Here is a 23320-nt window from a genome sequence, read left to right as displayed (position 1 = left end):
ACACAGATCTTCGACGGATCATTTCTCCCCCTTTTCGCCTTCCCCCCCCCCCGATACGCCACCGCGAACGAGGTCGCGAGAGAGCGAGATCGTAATTACGCGAGAGGGCCGCGTTTTCGCGCGGATGTGCGGATACGCTTAATTGCGAGCACCGCACGGGCGAATGCGGGACCCACGTAGAGGCTGCAGGGAGAGGCTGTCGAACGCGAAAAAGCCGTGAGCAAGAGAAAGAGGGAACGTCCGCGGACGCTCCAGGGAGAGGGAGAGAGCGAGAGGCAGTGACAAAGAGCGGTGAAGGGAGAGCGTGAGAGAAAAGGGTTTCCATTCGATCGAGCTTCGTTCGGTCAGCGACTCTCTCGCTCCCGAGGCGCGTTGTTCCGATCGCTTCGCGGGAACGGTTCGCGGTGCGGCGACGTGGACACGCGTGTGCGAGCAACGCTCCGCACGCTCGCGCGCGCGCGGAGACGTCCATTGTTGTGTCTCCGGCCGAAACGCGCTGGATTCTCCGGTCGGTCCGGCTCTTTCCCGTCCGCGAGATTTTTCAACGTTGTTCCTCGGCGAGAACAAAAATAGCGCATGTGGGAGATTGAGCGAGGACGGAGGAGAAAAAGGGGGGGGGGGCGTGAATTTCTCAGTACGCTTTTACGACCGGGGAGATGGGAGCCCGCGAGTGCTCATGACTTTATCATCGGTCGTGCTTCGCGCGCGGTTGCTTTTTTTGCAACGGCTACCTCGCTTGCCCTGTTTGAAAAAAAGAAAATACCTCGAAGAGTCTCTCTCTCTCTCTCTCTTGTTTGTTTGTCGAATCGATGTAATCTATCACGTGGACGCGCGACGCGACGTCGCGCGATCTCCTCCGGACATTCGGCGCCGATTGAAAATCGCGATATAATTCACGAACGGTCATTTGCGCGCATGCAACCGGACCCACGGCGAGCAGGATTAACAGCCTGCATTCTCTTCCTCTCCCACCCCCTCCCTCCTGTCCCTCCCCGCTGGTAGGCGCGCGGACGCGCGAGCGAACACGCTGGAATTTGTTGGAAGCACACACACCCCATAATGCTTCCGCAACAAGGGTTTCGTACCAAAAACACAGCGTATAAGGGGCTGGAGGGGAGCGAAACGTGAATGGTCGAGGCTCCGGCCGTTGTCCCGAGTCTATAAATAACCTAAGTCCAGGCCATACATCGCGTCCTCTCGGGGTGTTATTTCCTCCGTGGGATGAAGCGCGTCCCTCCCCCTCCCCCTCCGCGGCACCGGCTGACATCGTACCCCGTATCTCGCGAGTCGGAAGAAGTTGCCCCCGTGACTCGTCTCGGACATTCGGCTGTTAACTTGGCGAGAGAACGAAGAGACACGCCACGGACGATGTCTATAAGATGACGAACAGCGCCTCGCCCGGAGGCTCGGACAGACGAAAAGTCCCACGAGCGAATTGTGCTCTCCGGGAGCGCGCGAGCGATTGTCCCGCAGAAGACGAAAGGGAACAAAAGTCGCGGCGAGAGAAAATACCGGGATGCCGTAACTCGGCCTTGCCGTTGATTGGACCCGTCTCGCGAGAATGTTCCGTCCGGATCGGACCCTCCCGTGTCGGTGGTTCCAACGTAGAGGGTTACAGAAGGGAAAAAAGAAGGAGCGCTTCACGCTTGAGTTAATTCTGGAACGAAGCGCGCGCGCGCGCGCGCGCGCGATGAACAACCCCGGGGAAGAAGCGCGTAACGCGACATCCGGGGTTAACTCCGGGACCTGTGAACCTCGCCGCGGAACTGCTTCGACCGAACTTGTAATTACGAATTTGCGAAGCGCGTGCAACAATGGCGCCGTTGATCGCGTCCCGCGCGCGCATTACGATCCCCAAAGACCGAAGGGAGATTGCGAAAGCCGGTTAATTAATCGCGCGCGTGCGCAATCTCCTCCGCCGCCCCTGTCCGATGATGCACCTGTGAGCGAACGAGCGAGCGCGCTAATTAATTCCATTTTCATGCGCGACTTTTTAATCCACTTAACGTAATGCCCGCGTTGTCGCGTCGCCTGTCCGACCGTCCCGTTTCTTGGCGCCTTTGGCCGCGTCCTTCCAACTCGCCCCGTCGCCGCGATCGCGCTCCGCTCCGCTCCGTGATTAGACGCGATCATCCGCGGGGCATATTTCCACGGGATCTCCGGCCAGGGCGAGGAGATAGGTCGTCGGACGTCGACTTAAGCCCCTTGCACAGTGCCAGGCAACGGGCGATAAGCATAAAGATAGACCAATCGCAATAGATTATTCTTGTAATAGTCGACTGTGATTGGTTTATTTTTATTCTTATTGCTTGTTGCCTGGCATTGTGCAAGGGGCCTTACGCTAAGGTGACATCGCGGGGCGTTGTATACTAGCCGTTTGAGTCCCAGGGGGTATTGAAAAAACACTGTCGAAGAATCCCAAACAGCGCAACCGCGCTTTCTATAAATGAGTATGAAAAGACCCAAGCAGCGCGATAGCGCTTGTTTTATTTTAGGTCGAGAAATACCAAGCAGCGCGATGGCGCTTTGTTTATTTTACATCGATGAATCCCAATCGGACCAATACCGCTTCTTGTATTTGTTAGGTAACGCGATTCTCGTCTTTTTCTCATCGCTCTGTCACATTTATTGTAGTTTGCAAAGCGATCGGACGTATTCTTGCGTAAGTGTTTCTCATTGTTAATAATTGTGTGTTTCAAAATGATTAGACGAAGCAACGAAGTAAAAGGAATCCATCCAACATGTTTTGATAAACACCGATGTTACAAATTATAATTGTTACTCTCCATTTAAATTATTTGTTCATAACACAAAAATATTGTTAATTTGTAATTCGTTATTTTATAAAATACATCTGTATTATTACATATGCGTACTGTAAATTTATAAATATTTCAAGTTTTGTTCGATAAAAATTATTGAGAAGATAACAATGAAATAAAAATTTTTATTTTGTAATGTATTATTGCATTATTATAGTATTATTCTACCTATTATAAAATGTACTATTTACATTAAAAGGATCGGTGTGATATACTTGCTTCAGTAAATCTGAGCGCGCGACTTCGACAATCGGTAACGCACCGTCAGTTGTCCACAATGTTCGAAATGTACTGGGTTTTCTCGACATAAAATCTGAACAGCGCGATCGCGCTGCTTGGGACTCAAACGGCTAGGTGCGCAACTAAGTTTCCGGGTTTCACACATGGATGGCGCGAACGACACATGTAGTCGACATACATGTCTGAAGTGGTGTTTTTTTTTTTTTTTATGCATCTTGGACATCTGTTAACAATAACCAGTCGTAATACCAACACATATCGCAACGCAAAAATATTTTTTTTAACAACGAAGATGTCGAGTTTTGTGCCAGATAAACAGCATTTGCGGGAAGCTTGGCTTTTCTGTTTGAACTTGAAAAGAAGTGCAGCTGAAGCACGTTGTTTGCTTGAGGAGGCCTACGGCGAACATGCACCATCGGAAACTACCTGTGAAGATTGGTTTAAAAGTGGCTTCAGAAGTGGCGATTTCGACACCGAGGACAAGGAGCGCTCCGGAAGACCGAAAACAATTGAGGACGCCGATCTGCAAGCGTTATTGGATGAAGATGATACGCAAACACAAGGTCAACTTGCGGAGGCATTAAACATGACTCGCCGAGGTATTTCCAAACGTTTACATGCCATGGGAAAGATTCCAAAAAGGGAGGAAAATGGGTGCCGGATGAGTTGACTGAGAGACAGATGGAAAATCGAAGAGCCACTTCCGAAATTTTGCTTCTGCGGCATGAAAGAAAGAGTTTCCTGCATCCTGAATTGTTACTGGCGATGAGAAGTGGATATAAATATTCGAGAATCCCAAACGTAAAAAATCGTGGCTTTCACCTGGCGAAGCATCAACATCGACGGCACGGCCAAATCGCTTCGGAAAGAAGACAATGCTCTGCGTTTGGTGGGAGCAGAAAGGAATCGTGCACTATGAGCTGCTGAAAAGAAGCCGGGCGAAACTGTCAATGGGCATCGCTACCGACAACAACTGAACAATTTGAACCATGCATTGCTCGAAAAACGGCCAGAATGGAACGAGTGATATTGCAGCACGACAACGCTCCGTGCCATCGCACTTCCGTCGTCCAGGACACCATCAAAACGCTGAAATGGGATCTGCTACCGCACCCGCCGTATTCGCCAGACCTGGCTCCTTCCGATTATCACTTGTTCCGGTCGATGGCGCATGGCTTGGCTGGGCAACACTTGGCCAATTTCGAAGAAGTGCTGTATTGGTTGGATGAATGGTTTCGGCCCAAAGACGCGTCGTTTTATCGTCGCGGTATTCATGTGTTGATGGCAAAGAGAGAGATGGCAAAAATGTGTAGCTAGCGAGGGACGATACTTTGAATAAACCATTTTTTGTATTTCTCTTGAAATTTTCCATTTTTCATTGATCAAAAAAACCTGGAAACTTGGTTGCGCACCTAGTATATACAGCGTGCTAATAAATTATATGTATATACGAGGGTAATCCAGAAAATAAAGATCGTTTAGCTTTAATGAATTAAGGAAACATGCCATTATTTTTTTTTATTATTTTATTATACAGTTTTGTATTTTATTGGACACACAGTACCTTATTCTACTCCTTCACATAATCACCTCCTTCCATTTAAGTGTTGTGTATATATATAACTTAATAATAAATTATGTGCATACGAGAGTAATCGAAAAAGTAAACACCATTTAACTTTAAAGAATCAAGAACATTTTTTTTCTTATTATTTTACTATTCAGTTTTGTATTTTTTTGAACACACAGTACCTTATTCTATTCCTCCACATAATCACCTCCTTCCATTTAAGCGTTATATATATATATATAAATATACATGTATATATATATATATATATATACATATACACATAGCTTACTAATCAATTATATGCATACGAGAGTAATTCAGAAAATAAAGACCGTTTAACTTTGATGAATTAAGAAAACATTCCATTATTTTTTTTTATTATTTTATTATTTAGTTTTGTATTTTTATAGTACACACAGTATCTCATTCTACTTCTCCACACAATCACTTCTTTCCATTTATGCGTTTACCAATATCTGTTCGCGAGCTTCAAAATCCCATTACTGCAGTCACCCACCGCCAATCCATTTAGTCATGCACGTTTGTCCGTCCATTATTAAACTCTTCACTCTATTTTTTTATTATATTCCGTTCATTCATTACTATATCACCACACGTCCGCTTTAATTGACGATAAATGGTCGGCAAATGGTCTCCCTTTCCGACCACTCAAGAATCAAATAACATTCCGTACTTCACAGCCAGCGGGATTTTGTATAGTAAATTTTCTTTTAACGGCGCATAACGTTCGTAAAAACACGCATTAAAACGCGTGACTCTCGAAACACTAAGAAAACAGATTAAGAAGACAGACCACCCTTAAATATGAGGGGAGGGAATGCCTGCATAGCAGATATGCGCAAACGGTCTTTGCTTTCTGGATTACCCTTGTAACTATTTAAATTTGTACATATATATATATATAATTTTATGTATATAAAGAGCGTGCTCTCCTAGCCGAGGGAAAAATGACACGCGTCGGAGACACGGAGGAATATTAGCAGAGAGATTTCGAGACGGGTCTCGCGCTTTGACTCATCACGGGAGAATTCCAACTGCCTCGTTCGGGTCTCGCACGCGCGCGCGATGAAAACGGTTAACGTTAATCCGCTGAGAGTTCCGAGTGGAAGCGTTCGTTGTTCGTGAATTCTTAACTCGGATCTAAGATTACGCTCTCGCCCTCTCCCTCGGTTCCGAGAGTTTTAAGCCGAGAGATCTCTCAGGATCCCTCGCGGTACAGTTTCAGCCGGGCTCGTCGTGTTTACTACGACGCGAATGTGAGTGTCTCTCGCTGGCTGCCGCGAACGCCGTGTTGTGTGTTCCTCGTTCGTCTCAATTTGAGGCGAGTACCCCGGCACGTCGTGTTTCAGGTGCCAAAGTTCTCCGTGATAACCCAAGCTCCGCACACACTCTGCTGCGGATCTCGTCGCACAGGTGCGGATGCGTCTAGTGCGTGCCGGCTCTCACACGCACGCGTTCGGAAATGCGCGCCGCCCTTCGATGTGTGAGCCGCGCCACTCGAGTGTCGTCCTCGCGTGCGATTCGCACACGTGCGTACAATTGCCGGGCGCGTACCGGGTCAGGTGTCAAGTGCGGAGTGTGTCGCTCGTGCGCGATTCGCCAATGGAATTATCGCGGTGCCTCCAAACGTGACGTTCGTCCCTGCGATTGTCTCCGCGCTCGTTCGCGCGAATATTTCCTTGTCCGATTTTTATAACAACTCTCTTCTCTCCCCTCATCTCTTTATCCCTTAGTCTCCACGCTGCCGCGTGGAAGAAATAATTCGTTCGACGTAACGCGGAAATGAACCACACTCTGTCGCTCCTCCTCCCCCCTCCCCCCGTCTGCCGTTTCTCCTCCCTCGCTTTCCGCTGCGGAGATTTCGCAGTATGCCGACGCGCCGAAGAGCCCCCAACTCTGCTCACACACGCACACATACACACACACACACACACACGCGTGTCCCTCGTTGCCTTGACACGACCGCGCGCGGTCATGCATCTTCCTAATGGTGTCTCTCCACGATGCATCGCTTTGTGCGGTTACCTTAAGCCGTTCGTCGTGCTCAGAGAGCGGCAAAACGACCCGCCCTCGTGAGCGCGCGAGCAGACAACGCCGCGACACCGGCAGGCTTCTTCAGGGGGTAGTTCGTTCTAACGGCCGCCGTAATGGGCAGCGCATATTCGAGCGAGAGTTTCACTCGCGGCGCGCGCGCGATATTCACACGATCTTACGAGCCGCGCCCTCCCGTCTTCGCCGGCGTTTCCTCGGCGGCGATGAGGGCGCGCGATATCGACGCGATATACTCTCCGTTATTAACGAGGAAGCTGCTGCCGTGTATTCTTAGCGCACACCTTACGGCGAGCGAGCGTACGCCGTGAGCTCTCGTCGCGCGATCGATCCTCGGCGGCTTCGCGCGGGCGGAAAATCCCGCGAAGAGAATCCAGAAAGTCTGGAGAGGTCTGCCGAAGGAATCTCCCTCGCCCCGAGGGCTCCGCGAAAGCTTCCGTCGGTCCTTTGCGATCTGCCACGATGAAAAATGGACGCTCCCTCGCTCTTTCTCCCTGCATCGGTTAGTTTCGGGGTTAGCGCGAATTTGCCCCGGCTCTCGCGAAGCCACGGGATATAATTTCCTGGAAATTTCTTCTCGCAACGTAATACCGCGTGCCCGCGAGTCTAAAGATCACGCGCGTACCACCTTGGGAGGGGCGACAAGCCGCGCGGAAATTTCGCTGCGAAATTTTTCCCTCCGAGCACCCCCCCCCCCCCTCCGGCCGAAACTTGCCACTTTACACGGCGGAAACTTCCGACGCTCTCCGTCAGTTCGCCTAAATATATTCCGATATTTTCTGTACAGCGATACTCTATAAATTTCCCCGAGCGAAATTCCATTCTCGAAAGGCGGATCGTCAGCCGAGTCATTCGAGCTCGAACTACTTTCCGCTTTGCAGCTCGAGCCGAGTGAGAATCCCGTTGGCTGGAAATAGTACGAGTACACGAATAATAAATTCGCTCTAATCGGTCGAAATATTCACTCACAGCGAGCGAAAAATTTGCCTCAAGTTCGAACGGAGGAGCGTTCGCTCCCGAGGGAGGGACTTGCCTCGCTCGTCATCACTACGAGACTTTGCTCGGAGAAATTTCACGAGAAAGCACACATCGTGTCTCCCACGTGTCACAATCGTACACACAGACACGTGTCATCGTAAGGGCGCACTCGCGCTCGCCCACGAGCGCCTGCCGCGCGAGGCGCTGAGAAGAATGGCGTATGTTTCGCGTTTTTACGTGGATTTTCCACCGAGATACGCCCGCTCGAAGAGAGCTCGGCCTTTTCAGACGGCGCGAGCCGTCCTTTGCGGCCCACCGCGCCTTGTGGGGCCGACTTGACACCCTCCGGCGAAGCGCACAGTCTCGCCGGGCCTTAGTCCCAAAGTGCGGATTCACCGCTCGGCGATAACTCCGCGTGGAAGCGTCGCAGCGATGTCGGGTAAATTGCGCGCGGAAGCTGAGGCTGTGCAATTTGCGCTGAGCGGTCGATCGTTGTCATCCGCATGATCGCGCGTTAGCGATCGATTTCGATGGCGCGAGTAGCAGAGATTCTCTCGTCTCACGAGCTCGGGATGAATCTACCAACGAGAAGAAGGGAAAAAGAGAAACACTTCGAGTGCAATTTACACGCCGAGCTCGGCCGAGCGGTGAATTACTCGTCGCTCGTACAGCCGTAACATCGGATGGCGGACTCTCGGTCGATGATTGACAGCCGCAGGGGCCACCGAGCCAGGACTGCCTGCGCTTTGTAACGTCTGGCCATTCTATGCGCGCGGCGGAGTCGGGGGGACTTGGAAGCGACCCTGTAACCACCGCGACGATAATAACGATGATGCGGGTGAAAGGTGGATCGGTTACGCGAGATGTATTTAACGCAGCGCACAACCACGCGAATGCATTTCGCATTATGTAACTAGGCAGGCAGGCAGGCAGATCGTGCCTACGGCGTTTTACGGTTCAACGATCCGTACTCTGCGGCGATACCGTACGTTATTAACGAATAAAAGAGGATATTGGCGCGCACGCTGCGGAGTTTATCCCGCGGCTTTGTGGAAGAGCGACACGCTTCATGCCCCGCCGGATAACGAAATATGCATGAAAGCACGCTTCACCAAGACTTTTCGATATTGCGAGGAACCGATTAAAAGGGAGAAAAAGGAAAGGAGGAAGAAAGAAGCAGCACCCCCGTCGGAGTGCGGCGGGGGTGCGCTTAGGAGGAAAAACCACCGGTTCCCCTCGGCGTCTCGACGTTGTCTCATCTCGACGATACCTCGGCGCACTTAATTGCTCCTTTCGCTCCGGCGGGAATTATCCCGATCGGGTTCGATATATGACTCGGCGCCAAGGAGCTCCGATATCTCGTCGATGAGCCGCTCTCGCGCGAGTAAGGAATTCAGACGGCACTTTGGCATTTCGGAGTCGCACTCGAATTTCCTTTCAGAGCACGTCGATCTCTGTCTCTCTCTCCTCTCCTCTCCTCTCTCTCTCTCTCCTCTCCTCTCCCCTCTCTATTTCGCTCGCGTACAGCCCATACGGGCCGTTGTGTCGTCGCAGATACGAAATACGTGCCTGCGACTTCTCTTCGCGCGACTCTTCTGCATTCTTCGGCGTCGAGATGGAAGGATCGCCAACAGCTCGTCCTTTCGCTCGAGAGCGGCTCTATGAGCGATGGCATTATCGAAGCTGTGGCGATCGAACGCCAAATGGAAAGGAAAGATTCCTCGACCGTGTCCTGACAGACGGACGCGAGGAGGATCGCCGCTCTCTCTCTCTCTCTCTCTCTCTCTCTCTCTCTCTCTCTCTTTCTCCTTCGCAGCGCGACATAACTCCGCAGCTCGCACGGCGTAACGTCGTTCCACGTACAACGCGACAATAGCCGAGCTGCATCGCGTACACCGGCACGTTATATAATAACGCATCTCATTGTTTATTGCGTAAGCGCACTATGTACGCGACGGCCGCTATGCTCCGGTGGCCGACGCTCACGTGATTGCACGGAACATCCCGGGCTTAGCGTGTCTATGCGTGCGTTCTCCTCCTCCTTCTCCTCCTCTCGTTCATGTTTACGTGTGCAGGGCGTCTCCACGGCTCAGGACGAAATGAAGTCGGGACTCGGACCGGTTGAGCCTTTTGCTGTATAGTGGTCCTCCCGGAACACCACCTATCATCCAAGCTTGTTTTTCCAATAATTTAAATTTTTCACACATTTCTTTAGCATATTTGGTATATATTTGGTTGTCGGACTACTAAAATGTTTCTCTCACTGATACATCAACTTTTAGAGTCATTTGTCAAATAAGTAATTCGTCAATAACAAGCATACACTGGTCAAAACTGTCGTTTCTAGAGAATAACTTCGTTTACATGGAATTTTAAGTAATAACGTATACTTCAAAATCATTATCTGGGGTTTCTCGGAGTCGCTGAATACGAATCCGGTGTGACAGATACAAAATTCAAAGTGGCGGACGGAATTTTCAATATCAGTCGAATTCGCTTGAAACTCGTTACTCGAGGGAGCGGGTGGGGGGTTTGAAGTCGCTGAATACGAATCCGGTGCGAAAACTACAAAATTCAAAATGACGGGTCTCATATGGCGAACATAATTATAGAAATGAAACAAGCGCTGTCTGCGCTTGAAAACCGAGCAACCTGACCGGTGTCAACCGAACCTTGCCGTATACATATCCGTCATAGCTCTGGCATTTCGAATTTTCGATAACGAATTTGCAATTAGCAATCTCGAAAACCCTTAAGTAACAAATCTCAAGGGAATTCGGCTGATTTTGAAAATTTCGTCCGCCATATTGGATCCGACCGATTTTTATTTCGTATTCGGCGACCTTAAAGACCGCCGAGTAACAAGTTTCACAAAATTATATTCATTAGAAAGAAACGTGCAGCAAAGGGTTAATGGCGGCTAAGCAGATCCGCCGCCGCAGCGGAGAAATCGCACGTGGCGGCAATTGCTGAGCAGCTGGCGGGGACATCAGCAATGTCGCGCGAGGAGACGCGGCGCGGTATATCGTCGTGCAAAGTTCGAATTTCGGCCACGCTGAGGGAGACAGAGGGGAGGCGGGAGGACAAAGAAAGAGAGAGAGAGAGTGAGAGAGAGGAAAACGGAGAAGAGCGCGATCGTCGGGCCTGGAGAGCGACCAGAGCACAGCTGGAGCTCCTTAGCTTTCACAGCCCGGTAACCTTCTCCGAAGCCGAAGCCGCGGCGAAGTTCACGTGTGTGCGTGAGCGAGGACGAATCGAAATGCCGCCAGCGCGCCTCGTTCAATTAATCGGCGAGCACTTGGCATTCAAAGCGAGCCCTCGGCCATCTATCCATCCGTCTATCTGTCAACGTCCACGCGTTTGCGTTTTTGCGCACGATCGCAATTTCGATCGGGGAGTTCGCCCTGATTGAAAAGTTACAATTTTATTGAATCATTTAACCGGACGTCGCGGGCGAGGAGGATGAATATGTCGCGAGATCCTATCTGCCCGACGCCATTCGCGCCGGCGACCGTTAACTCTTTATCGTCGCTGCCGCGCACAATGACGTTACGCACGCGCGTAACCGCGTGTGTTCATCGATGTGTGTGTGTGTGTGTGTGTGTGTGTGTGTGTGTGTGTGTGTGTGTGACGGCGCGGGGGGTATATAATTTTTCAGGGCGAGCGCGTGTGTTTGTAGGTCACGCGGTTCGCTATTCATTCACGGCCGGGACGCGCTCGTCTTTGTCGTTCGATCGGACGGAACGCGGGCGCGCGGCATGCTGTTGGTTGTCGCCGTCGTCGTGGAAGGAAGTTCCGCTTACGAGAGAGAGAGAGAGAGAGAGAGAGAGAGAGAGGGAGGGAGAGAGAGAGAGAGAGGGAGAGAGAGAGAGAGAGAGAGGGAGAGAGAGAGAGAGAGAGGGAGAGAGAGAGAGAGAGAGCGGCGCTCTCGAAAGATCCTCTTTAATACTTGTTCACGGCGAGACGGCTTCGCCGCTTAACGACGTGATGATAATAAAGTGCACGCCTCGCCGGCAGCGAGTCGGAGATACACGACCGGCGGCGAGCTAACGATCCTAATTCTTCCGATTACGGTCGACTTGGGAGCGGCGATTCTCTTCTTTTTCGAGCGCTCGCAAGCTCCTCTTTTAAGCTCGCCGTCACGGGGTTAATCAACACGCGATTACTCGCCAACAGCGTCGTCGTCGTCGTCGTCTTCGTCGTCGCTCCACCCCTGTTTAATCGCTCGTTATTGTCTCGTCCTTTTCCGCGACATCTCGCCAATTTCCATCCGCGTGATCCAAACAATCCCGATCTCGCCGGCCCTAAATCAGCTAACACCACAGATGAGACGGACCGGCCTCGCGAGCGCGCTCTTTCCCATCGCCTCTCGCCCCTCGGCAGCCGCGGCAGTCAGGGTGTCGAGGAAATCGCGGAAAGGACCTCATAGGAAAAGCAGCCGCTGCCGCGGAAGGCAGATGCGTGCCGCGGAGGACGCGCGATAGTCGCTGCGAACTCCCTCGCGCGAGGACAATGCGCCGCCGGCGGCCGGCGGCGCAGGCAGAGGGGATGATGCACACGCGCACCCGCTCGCGCTCCTCGCGCGCGGGGGTGATCGGAAGAGAGATCCGAGAGAAGGAAAGCCGCGCCGCGCGCCGCTCCCCTCCCCTCCCCTCCCCTCCCGCTCGCCCCCGTACGCTATGAGGGTGAGCGCCGGGGGGGTGGCGGCGCGACGGAAGCGGACGCTGGCGCGAGAGAGGAGGGTGGCGAAGGCGCATGCCAGTTGTGCCGTCGCCGCGCTACGAGTCGGGCAACCCCCGGGATTCTCTCTCTCGCCCTTCTCGGCCGGGACAGGCCGGCGATCGCGCGCGCGACCACGTCGTGTCGCGTCGTGCCGCCCGGGCGATTCTCCGGCGCGGATTCTTCGCGACTTCCGCCGGCCGGCTAAGCCGCCGCTTGCTCGCTCGCAGGTGCTCCGCAGGAGGCGCGTGAGTCCTGCGCGTCGCGTCGATGATCGTCGCGGTCGCGCGCGGCGCTCGGCTTCCCCGTCCGCCGCCGCCGCCGCTCCGCTTCCGGCGTCCTCCGGCGTGACCTCGGTCAAGGCGATCGACTGCCTCGGCCGCGCGCGACGTCGTGTGTGGACTGTTTTCCTCGCTTCCGCTCCGCCTCCTCCCCCCGCCCGCCCGCCCGCCTGCTCGACGTCGCGGAAGTGCCGCGGCTTCGCGCGAGCGTCGACCGCGACGCGACGCGGGGACCGGCACGTGATCGAGCACCGATTGCCCTGGGGGAATCGTATTCTGCTGTGACTGCGATTCTCCTCTTCCCTCCTCTTCCCCTCGCTCGATCCGCGCCGCGAGTGCGAGCGGCGCCTCGCCGATCGCCGTGCAGCGATCCGGTGCGATCGCGGTTTGTGGAAACGGAGGCTCCTTCGAGGAGTTGCTCGTGGCAAGTTCGCCTCATGCGCGGCCGTGGCGTTGGTCCGCTCGCCGACAGGACGTCTCGCGCGTTTACGTTGGGCTTCTTCTTGTTTCGTGTGGACTGTTGAAACTTCCGCCCGCTCGTTTGCCATGCGAGTGTCCAAATCGCACGCTGTTCTTCTCGCACGTCAAGCGCGCGCGGAATCGTCGGGTGGGTTCGTTCGGCGTTAACATCTCGGCGAGCGGTGCTCGTGCTCGTCCTTGTCGTCCCGTAGCGAAGGGTTCGCGATTCGTCCTGCGAAGACCGCGTCCTTGAGCGGAGAGTGGCCGTCGACGGCGAGACGAGGATCGCGCAGAAACGAGCGGAACGCTGCGATCCGCTTCTTGGTCGGCGAGTCAGCCGGCCTTCTTCGATTTCCGCCCCGACGACGTGCGTCAAGTTCACGCGACGGAGAGGACGACGCACTCTCGCTCGCTCGCGAAAGGCCAAGGGCGGTGCGAACGGACTCGCTCGGGCCGCGGAGATCCAGGAATCGCGAGATAGCCGCGCCGGGCTGCTCACGCAGCACGCGTTAATTCGACGTTCAATGCCCGTCGCGGCGGGGGGAGATTCGGGAAAAATAAAGAGAGAGAGAGAGAGGGCCGACCTTCGTCCCTTCCTGCTCGCCCCCGCCCCTTGGCGCCCAGAGTCGCCGACACCCTTCGCCGCGCTTCCGCCGAAGCACGCGCTTATTTATCCGCCGACGGCGCGGCGTTGAGTCGCGTTGAGGAACGAATGCTAATCGGAGCATTCTCGTCCGGCGTGCTGTTAACTCGAGACAACGCGAGACCGGCGTTGAAAGCGACGGTGAGACGACAATGTGCGGGGGCGGCGAGGGGGGAGGTCGGAGTCGCGCGGCGGGCTGCGCTCGGCTAATGCGTTTTATCGCGAAGTGCATCTCGCGAGACGCGCGCGCCCTGTTGTTTCCGCGTCGAATCGATTCGACGACAAGCTCCTCGCTCGCTTTTCTGCTCTCTCTCTCTCTCTCTCTTTTTCTCTCCGTCACACACACACACACACGCACACGCGAGCTTATCTACGAATTCGGCAACGCGCGCGCGCGCCAGGCTGTCAGATTCACGCGCCGCGTGTTCCCCGCGATTGACGCTCCGCTCCGTCGAGGAACAGCCTCGACGTTGCGACCGTGTCGTGACGTGTTGGAGACGGCTGTTCTCGACGGCGAGGGGTAGAAAGACGACGAGCGGGGCAAAAAGCGCGGGACACGCTGCGCTCTCGGGGCTTCGCTCGCTCGTGAATAGGGTGGAGATCGATGCGGAAACGCGCCTCACCTTCCTCCGAGGCCGGCTGCAGCCTCCTTTTTATCCGAGGGAGCGAAACAGACTTACGCGTTTAATCACTTAGCGTCGCCGCCGGCGGCGGGGAGGGAGAATCCATCGGCCGCGTAAGAGCAACTGGTCGCGGCGAGTCGGAATTACTCGCATCGTTGTTATTTACCTGTATAAATCTCTTTGCCGCGCTAATTAACGCTTCCGCGGGAAAGATCGCCTTTTGGTATTAAGCACGGCCGATATAAGCACGGCCGCCTCTTTCGAGATTATCCGAAAGGTTAAAGAGAAACCCCTTATGTAATACGCGCGCGGGAAAGCTATTAAAAAATCAGCGGCGATTTAAACGCTCGCACGAGCGCGAGTAATTGGACGATTTACAGCGGTAGGGCGCGGACAGATTTATATTTTGCGGTGGGGGGAGAGGGGGAGACAGAGAGAGAGAGAGAGAGAGAGAGAGAGAGAGAAAGAAGAAAAGGGCAAAGAGGGACCGCCCGCGACGCGGCGGGACAATGAACAGCTTTTTGATGGAAGCGCCGTGGCTAAGCTAAGAGCGGTAGTGCCGTGCAACTTGCTGCTTGATTATTCATGTATTCGACTAGCGACTACTCTCCGACGCAACTCTCCGTTTTCGATGCGCGCCCTACATGCTGTCGAATACATTACGTCGCGAGCGGCGGAGATAATGCGACGGAAAGGCCGCCGCGCGCTTCCCCTCCTTTTCCGCTTCCTCGCGAACGTCACCCCCGTCGCATTAGCGACCCCCCGGCTATTTACGCCGATCGAGTGGAGCGTGCAAAATTCAGCGCTTAATGCTTTCTTCGTTTCTCCGCATCTCTTTCTCTCTGTCGTCTCGTCGGGCCGTCGTTTTACACGGGGCCCCCCTTCCCACGTGCTGCGAAATTAAAATACTGCGAAATAAAATTTGTATTCCGCCGGTGACGGTACGCGGCCGGAGAGCGGCGCGGAAGCCGCTGGAAGATACGAGGGAAAACATTCGGCGCGATCAATCGAGAATCGAGGAAGATGCGAGACACCGAAGTGCGCGACAGAGCGTGTTTCCCGCTCGCAGCGCGAAGCTTACGGCGAGATTCGCGCAAAAACTCGGCTCGATCGAGAGAGCGACGTGCTCTCTCCTTCGTGCTTCCGTTACTTCCGCGCGCTCGCTCTCGCAACACAACGACAACTTTAATGAACTTGGACGCAAAGTCGCTCACGCTTGCTCGCGGTGCGCTCGCGGAGGGGAGAGAGAACCTGTCAGACGGCCTTTAATATGTCTCGCTGCGCGTTTACGCTGCCGGAGCCGTTTAAATGAGTTTATGATCGATTTATCGCTTTCGTCGCCGGAAGCGCGCATCCGCCGGAGTATTCATTTCCGGGGAAATTTAAGCGTCATACGCACACGCGCGCGCGGTAACCGTGGCGAGTGACGTCACACAGGTGTAACCTTTAAAAGCTACCATCGAAGAAAATTACGTTGATTACTGTCGTGGATGAAATTTCATTGCGGTATACATTTTCTAACCTGGAAGTAAAAGAAGAAAACGCTATTAAATATTCCATTATTATTGAATATTAGATGGAGGAGAATTAGGAGAAGAGCAGGAAAGTTATCGTTTGCGGCGGATAATTTAACATTTAATAAGAACGAGAGAAAATTAGCATGGGCTGAATCTCAATCTCTCGTGGTAGCCCTTAACCCTTCGGTGCACGTTTTTTTTTTTTTTTTTTTTTTTTTCTAACGAATATAATTTTGTGAAACTTGTTGTACTCGACAGTTCTTAGGGTCGCCGAATACAAATCCGGTGTGAAAAATACGAAATTCAAAATGGCGGATCCAATGAAGCGGACGAAATTTTCGAAATCAGTCGAATTCGCTGGAAATTTGTTGTTTAAGAGTTTCCGAGGTTGCTAATTATAAATCGTCGTTAGGTCTCGGGCTTTGTGCAAAGAATAAGTTGAAGATCTTCGATCAACTATCGAATATTTACACTGTAAAAAAGCGCAATTAATAGCCATTTTCAAATTGAATTGTTTCAATTCTATAATTATGCTCGCGCCATATGAGATCCGCGTCATTTTGAATTTTGTACTTTTCACACCGCGTTCCTATTCAGCGACTTCAAAAACCCCCGAGCAACAAGTTCCAAGCGAATTTGACCGTGATTTCGAAAATTCCGTCCGCCATTTGGAATTTTGTATTTCTCACACCGGATTTCTATTCAGCGACACCAAAGAAACTCCCAGATGATGATCTTAAAGTATACGTTATTATCTAAAATTTCATGTAAACGAATTATCCTCTAAAAACGACAGTTTTGTCCAGTGTTTTGCTCAGCTTATTAATAATTACTTATTTAAAGTGACTCCAAAACTTGATGTATTAGTTAAGGGAGCATTTGAGTAGTCCAGCAATATGCAAAAAATATGCTAAAGAAATATGTGACAAATTTAAATTATTGGGAAAACAGGCTTGGATGAGATAGATGGATCACTGTGCAGCAAAGGTTAAGGGTTAAAAATCCGTCGCGTGACGTCGCGTCTTGCGCGCGCGCGCTCGCGCTCTTCCTTCTCATAAATGCATACAATCTTCGATGAACGGTGATAGACTTTGTAACGAGTTTACGCGGGTTCGCCCAAGTGGTTATCACCGGGGTCGGCGGCAGCGGCAGCTTTCCCCGGCTTTTAATTTGTTTCCCAATTCCTCGTCGGCCGGCGCGCGAACGCGGCCCGGCCGCCCTTTCACAGCGGCCGCGTATAAATCCATTTTTATCAGGCGACACGTCCGATCGAAATATCGCCGGCGGTATATCCTGCTGACGACGTTCGCCTAAGAGAAAGCGCCGCGGATATTGTTCCGGTCGTTTTTATCGCGGCGAGTATCGCGCGAGGGCGAGCCGCACACTGTGTGTATGCGCGCGCGCGCGTGTGTGTGCGAGCAGGACAGGTGTGCACGCCATTTTCTCCTCACTCGGCTTGTTTATATTAATACGGGATCGCACGCGTCCGCCGCGACGAGCAACGACATTTCCGTCGCGACAGGTAATTTGCAATTCCGCTTTAGAATTAGCCGACTAATTGCCACGGTTTCACGCTGGGAACGAGAATTTCAAGCTCTACCCCCCTCCCGTTGTCCCTCTCTCTATCTCTCTCGACGTTCGTAACACCGTGTAAAGTGAGCCTCGCGCACGCATACAATGCGCTTCGTTCTCGACCTCACCGTGACCTCATCATCTCGTTAGAGCCGGGCGAAGCGCGTTCGGGGTGGCGGCTCCGCTTCGACGTGACGGAAACGGTCCGCGGTCGTCGTCGTCGTCGTCGTCGGACGCGACAGGAAGCTGCGGAAGGCCGCGATCCCGAGGATCATACCTCGCCTTCGTCGAATTCGTCGAATCGAAATATGCCAGCGCAAAGGTCCCCGCGAGCGCGAGTGCGAAGGGCTCGCCGATGAGAGGAGAACATCGCCGAGCGGAATCGCGGCGGACCCTCTGAGAATCGGGCGTTCTCCCTCCCTCCCTCCCTCCCTCACTCTCTCTCTCTCGCTCTCTCTCAGAGCTGCAAGTGTGCGTCGCCGACCGTGGCGGCTCCCGCGAGAGGAACCGGCCGCCCGCGAGCGGCGGCGACCTGGAGCCGCGCTCCAGGAGAGGAGGACTCGCCGGAGAAAGAGGCGGCAACGCACTACTCGTATCGGCTGGCTCGTCTTCGATGCGGAGACCGCGCCGTCAACATGTTCGCATGCCTGTGGAATTTCTTCGACTGGTAAGAAGCGTCTCACGAGCCCGCAGCCCGTTTCTTCTTCTTCGTCCTCACGCCGCGAAGCAGCTCGCCGCTCGGCCGCCCGAAACAGCCGTTTCTTATTCCGACTGTACTCGCGCGAGAGAGCGACGGCGATAAATTATTTATTATTTATCGAGCACCGCCGTGTGACACGCATTCTACATGTTTTATTCCTCGCGGTGAGCGAACTCGCCGCTCTCGGATCGGCTCTCTGCGTCTTCTCTCTCTCTCTCTCTCTCTCTCTCCATCTTATCTCTATCTCCGTCTCTTTTCCTCTCTTCTCTTTCTCTCTCACGCTCTCTCGCTCTCGCCGTGTTACCGCCGCGAGGAGAGAGCTTTCGCGTTAATTGAACCGACTCTTCTCGCGTTTCTTCTAATTGAGTAGCGCGATTTCGCTGTGCTGCAAAAGAATTCGATTCGCGAGCGGCTTTAATGATGCGCGTCACGTCCGAGTCCCGCTAATGTCACGCCCACACGCGCGCGTTGCGTTAGTCTCCCGGCGCGGACACGGAGAGCCGCTCCCTTACATGCCGTGGCCGTTAATCCGCGGCGCAACGAGGACGACGGGGGAATCCCTTCGGTCGCGACTGCGACCTGGCGTTGCATAATTCGCTGGAAACGGATTAGCGCGGCGCGCATGACACGGTAAATCCTTTCTCCTCCCGTGCCGGCCTCAATTGGACTCATTAGTTTATTACCGGCAACATTCGCTCGGCCGCGCGCGCGTCAACATCGGCCGAGAGGCGCGCTCTCGTCTCTCTTCCACGGAAGGGCCGCTCGCTCGCTCTCGCTCGCCGCGGTCTTTCCGCGACGTGCTCGAGAAAACATTTTATTGACGCCGCAGTCCGCCGCGCTGATTCACCGTCATTCACCGCTCTCTTTATCTTCATTTCACGCCTGAGGTATCCCGACGTGAGCTCCGAGTGAAAAAGAAAGGACGCAGGAGAGAGGAAGCAGAGAAGGAAAAGAGAGAGAGAGAGATGCGGCGGGCAGCTTCGCGACGGAAGCACGAAAATCCACGATGCAATATCGATATCGCCGGCCGATTTGACAGAGCAAATCCCGCCGCGTTGCAGCGCGGGATGCACCGTTATTTTCGCCCGCTCCTCCTCCTCCTCCTCCTCTCCCGCCCTTCCGCTTATTTTTTGCACCTCGCGTTTCGGTCGTTTACGTTATCGTCCTATCGGCTCGGCGCCCGCTACAGTTGTTATTATTTCGCGCGAAAAATATCCCGCCGTGAGATTGCTGCGTCCGGGTTCTCGCTCCCTGTGTAGCTTTGCGCGAGAGAGACGTCGCGGCGAACCGTGCGCGCTCCGCGGAAATATGCGCGTCGCATAAACAGCGTCGTCGGGAACGATCGGACGACGAAGCCGTGAAACGCTGTCGCATCAGCTCGCGCGAGTATCTCGTCGGTAGCGCGTTGTTGTTGTTGTTGTTGTTGTCGCTGACATTATTCCGTCACATCGATATTTTCGACGGTGTTCCCTGATGCCTTCCTTTTTTCTTCTCTCTCTCTCTCTCTCTCTCTCTCTCTTTTTCGGTAACATTCTTCTCTATTTTTATTTTATTTTTTTTTTATTACTGGCGGATGGAAACGCCGAGTGGAAGTAATCGTTTTCGCTATCCGCGATCGCGCCCACGGCGGCGGGCGAGAATTCGGCGCGCGTGAACGTCTCCCGCGGCGGGGGCGGCTGAGTGGGAAATCGTCGAATTCGGCAGGAATTGAATGCCGCGAAAAAATTGAGAGATCCTACGACACGCGTTGTCGCGACTGTGCAACGGAGAGCGTTTTAAAATTGATTCTCGCGCCGGTGTATCCATAGAGACCTTCGCCGTCGAATATTGCCGCCATAGTCGGGCGGATATATTTCCCTACGTTTGAATAAACTCGTCGTGGAAGCTCGGTCAAATCGCGAGGCGGAGGACAGAGAGGAGAGAGAGAGAGAGAGAGAGAGAGAGAGAGAGAGAACGTACGTGGCGGATATTACGCGCAAATATTTTATCTCGGCGATGAGAATTTCTAATAAACCGGAGTGAGACCGGTCAGTTTCGGCAAACGTCCGAACAAGCTCGCGTCTTTACTCTCCCTTCCCCCCCCCTCTCTCTCTCTCTCTCTGGATACAAAATGTTATACTTTGCTTCAATTAATTTCTAGGCGCTCAAAGGGACATGTCGCAGAGCGCACAATGCGTAATCCCCTTTTTCTCTCTCACTCTCACTGTCCCTTTTATTTTCTCCAATTGTTCTCCTCTTGCCGGCGAGATGCGTTTGCGAGATCAACAGCGCGCGTAAACTCGCGTCTCTCTCGCTGCCGACGTCGTCGGGCTTTCGCATCGATATACCGCCGGGGTTTTTTCATTACGCCGCCGGTGGCCGCGCGAAATGTGTGTCGCGTGCGCGATTGAAAAATGCGGCCGAGTCTCCGGCGGCGCGAAGGGCGCGAAGCATCTCGCGCTCGAGACAAAAGGGCGATTGTCGCGCGCCGGTGAGGGTGGCAAAAGAGAGAGAGAGAGAGAGAGAGAGAGAGAGAGAGAGAGAGAGAGAGAAAAGGTGAGAACGCGTATGTCGGTCAAGCGGGAGTAATTGGCTCGGCGCACCTTCGTCATCGGTTTCGATTCGATCGCTGCTCATCGCTGTAATTTCGCAGCTTGAACTCGAGTCGAGCGAGAATACGTGAACGACAGCGCGGAAACCGCGTCGTCAACTCGAACCGGCGGCAACGGACTCCGAGCGAATGCAGGAGGAGACACGAGCGATCGCTCTCCCGCCGCTGTTTCTCGCTCGTCTTTCGCACTGCCGCGCGCGTCCTCAGGCTTCCATCGGAGGGCGCGAACCCTCACGACGAGGCGTGCTAGACCGCGAGACTCTGCGAGAACCACCCCGCCGGAAGTCGACTCGCGGCGGTTGACAGACGTAATTAATTTCCGCGCCCTCCGATGTTTCGCCTCGCATGACGATGTTGTCCCTCTTTTCTCTACTCGAGTAGAAACATCAATAGGGCTCTGGTAAGGACCTGATTATTTTTCCCTAACATTAATCGGGCCCTAGAAAGGGATAGAAAGACAAGATGTGTAACAAATTTAACGGGTCCTTATAAGGCAATAAATATGAGGATCTTATAAAGCATTATCAATAGGATCGTATAAGGAAATATTATCAGGGCCTTATAAAGAAATACTTTTATCACTGCTTGAGTAAAAATATTCGTTCTTTTCATTCCAAGAAATTTAGACTGTAATTTCTCTATAACCTTGTGTAGTATACAAGAATTTTTTATTTTAAAAATATAGCATACTTTACATATAAAAACCCTGCCACTGTTTTTATTAAAGTTTGCTGCATTTCAAAACGAAGGCGATACTAGAAAAATCCTTGGAAGAGACTGCTGAACGTGGCAACTAATAAAACTAATAAAATTTGTTGTTAATTGCGGTATAATTAAAAAATCTTTGAATGAACCAGATAGAGCGTGCCTATTAAAGCAACATTAAACTATGACAATTTTATCACCCGCTTCAGATCCTAATTTAATTTTCTATAACAAAACTTTATTTTATATATCGAAAGCATCCATAGAAGATCCTTCTAAAGCCCACATCAGTTTTTCATGTTAAAGCTACTTCGTAAAATTTAAGGTATCCCTTAAAAAATCCTTCTGAGATTCTTCTCAGCTTTCCCTATGAAAGCCTTATTTATTAAATCTGAGATATCCCTAAAAAATCCTTCTAAGACCCTTTTCAGCTTCTCCTTCGTCGAAGCCTTATTTCGTATTGAAATCTAAGATATCCCGAACAGATTCATCTTGGGGCCTGATGTGGCGAGCGATAATGAGGCATCCCTTTTTAGGACCTCCTATTTTCAGCCTTATCGGGGGGGAGATGGCCCTAACAATTTTTTGTTCGAGCAGTCTCTCCTGTTTCACCTTTCTCTCCCCCTCTCATTTGGTTTCCGCGCTTCTACGTATTTCTCCCGACGATAAGCGTGCCGCGAGGTAAAACGAAGTGATTTCCCTACGCGTGTTAGCTCGCCGCAGCTCGGCCGCGCCGAACACGTTCGCCCGAGCGGCCGAGCTGCGGCGGTGGGCCCGCACAGCGCTGTTTTCACCGGCCGGCTCCTTTCGCCATGATTATCGATCGGGCCGCCTACCTAGGTCAACGAATTCAGCGGCGAGGGACCCGCACCGGGAAGACTCGCGGCCGCTCCGCAACACGTGCGTCGCGTACGGCCGGTAAAGCCCCATTCACACACGTACGTACGTACGTATCGACATGTACGTCAACACAAACGATACCTCTGCGACAAGAACCCTGGCGAGATAGCTCGCGAGATTCGCGCTGCGCCGATCGCCGCCCGAAGCGCGCGCGCGCGCGCGCCACTGATTGTCGATTGCACCCGGCGAGGGCAGATTAAGAGCTGACTACCCGGGGCGGGAGGGGGTTAACGGGGGAGGAGAATACGCTGCGCTGGAATTTCTGGCCAACACGACGACAAGCACCGCGTGTCGCGTAACCCGCTTCGGCCACGCGCCCACGTCGAGTATATCTCGCGGTGTCGAGTATCGTGTGAAAGAGCGGCGTGAAAATTGGTAACTTCAGCCGCGCGGATCGATCGCGGAGCGCCGCGCCGCCGCCGCGCCGGTAAACGGCAATTACGTTTCTATTATATCGGGATCGGATCTCTCAAAAGCCCGGCGCAGACAATTTGCGATCCTCAATGCCGTTGTTGCTCGTAATTCACGTTCCATTGTGAGGCTAAATAATGGTAAACAGAGTTAGCGTTGCACTTCGGGTTATCAATATATCGTTTTCTCTCTCTCTCTCTCTCTCTCCCCCCCTCTCTCCCCCCTTTCTTGCCGTTATAGTTTGGGACGACTTCGGAATAGTTACGCGAGCGTAATTGGGACCGGGATATTCAATAGTTTGGATTTACGACGCGCCTTGCGCGTCATCGTTGCGCGGAAATCGAGACGCGCCCGTAAAACATACACGCGAAATGTACGGCCAATTGTTCTCTCTCACCTTCTCTCTCTCTCTCTCTCTCTCTCTCTCTCTCTCTCTCTCTCTCTCTCTCTTTCGGTGAGCAATCGCCGCGCTTAATCCTGGCTTCTCTCGGTCACTGTTTTATTTTTTCATCCTTTT

General features: G+C 52.9%; 1 protein-coding gene across 11 annotated transcripts in view; it reads left to right on the top strand.

The window, feature by feature from the left end:
• The window catches only part of LOC105183037 (uncharacterized), a 212729-nt gene that overhangs the window by 74273 nt on the left and 115136 nt on the right, over positions 1 to 23320 (top strand). For 2 of the 11 annotated variants that reach the window (XM_025298923.1, XM_025298919.1), the window contains exons 1-2: positions 12377 to 12650; positions 17959 to 18164. The exons of 4 other annotated variants lie outside the window; for them this stretch is intronic. In XM_025298923.1, the coding sequence (XP_025154708.1) occupies positions 18133 to 18164 (32 nt within the window). In that variant the 5' untranslated portion in view covers positions 12377 to 12650; positions 17959 to 18132. Of the gene's footprint in view, positions 1 to 12374; positions 12651 to 14869; positions 17448 to 17958; positions 18165 to 23320 lie in introns of those variants that run through there. 5 more of the 11 variants (XM_025298921.1, XM_025298920.1, XR_003112938.1 and 2 more) reach the window with 4 other exon arrangements.

This window comes from Harpegnathos saltator, unplaced genomic scaffold (assembly GCF_003227715.2).
Source record: "Harpegnathos saltator strain DR-91 unplaced genomic scaffold, Hsal_v8.6 scaffold248, whole genome shotgun sequence".
NCBI lineage: Eukaryota > Metazoa > Arthropoda > Insecta > Hymenoptera > Formicidae > Harpegnathos > Harpegnathos saltator.
Note: the sequence above shows the minus strand (reverse complement) of the source record. Positions and strands in the feature narration are given on the sequence as shown.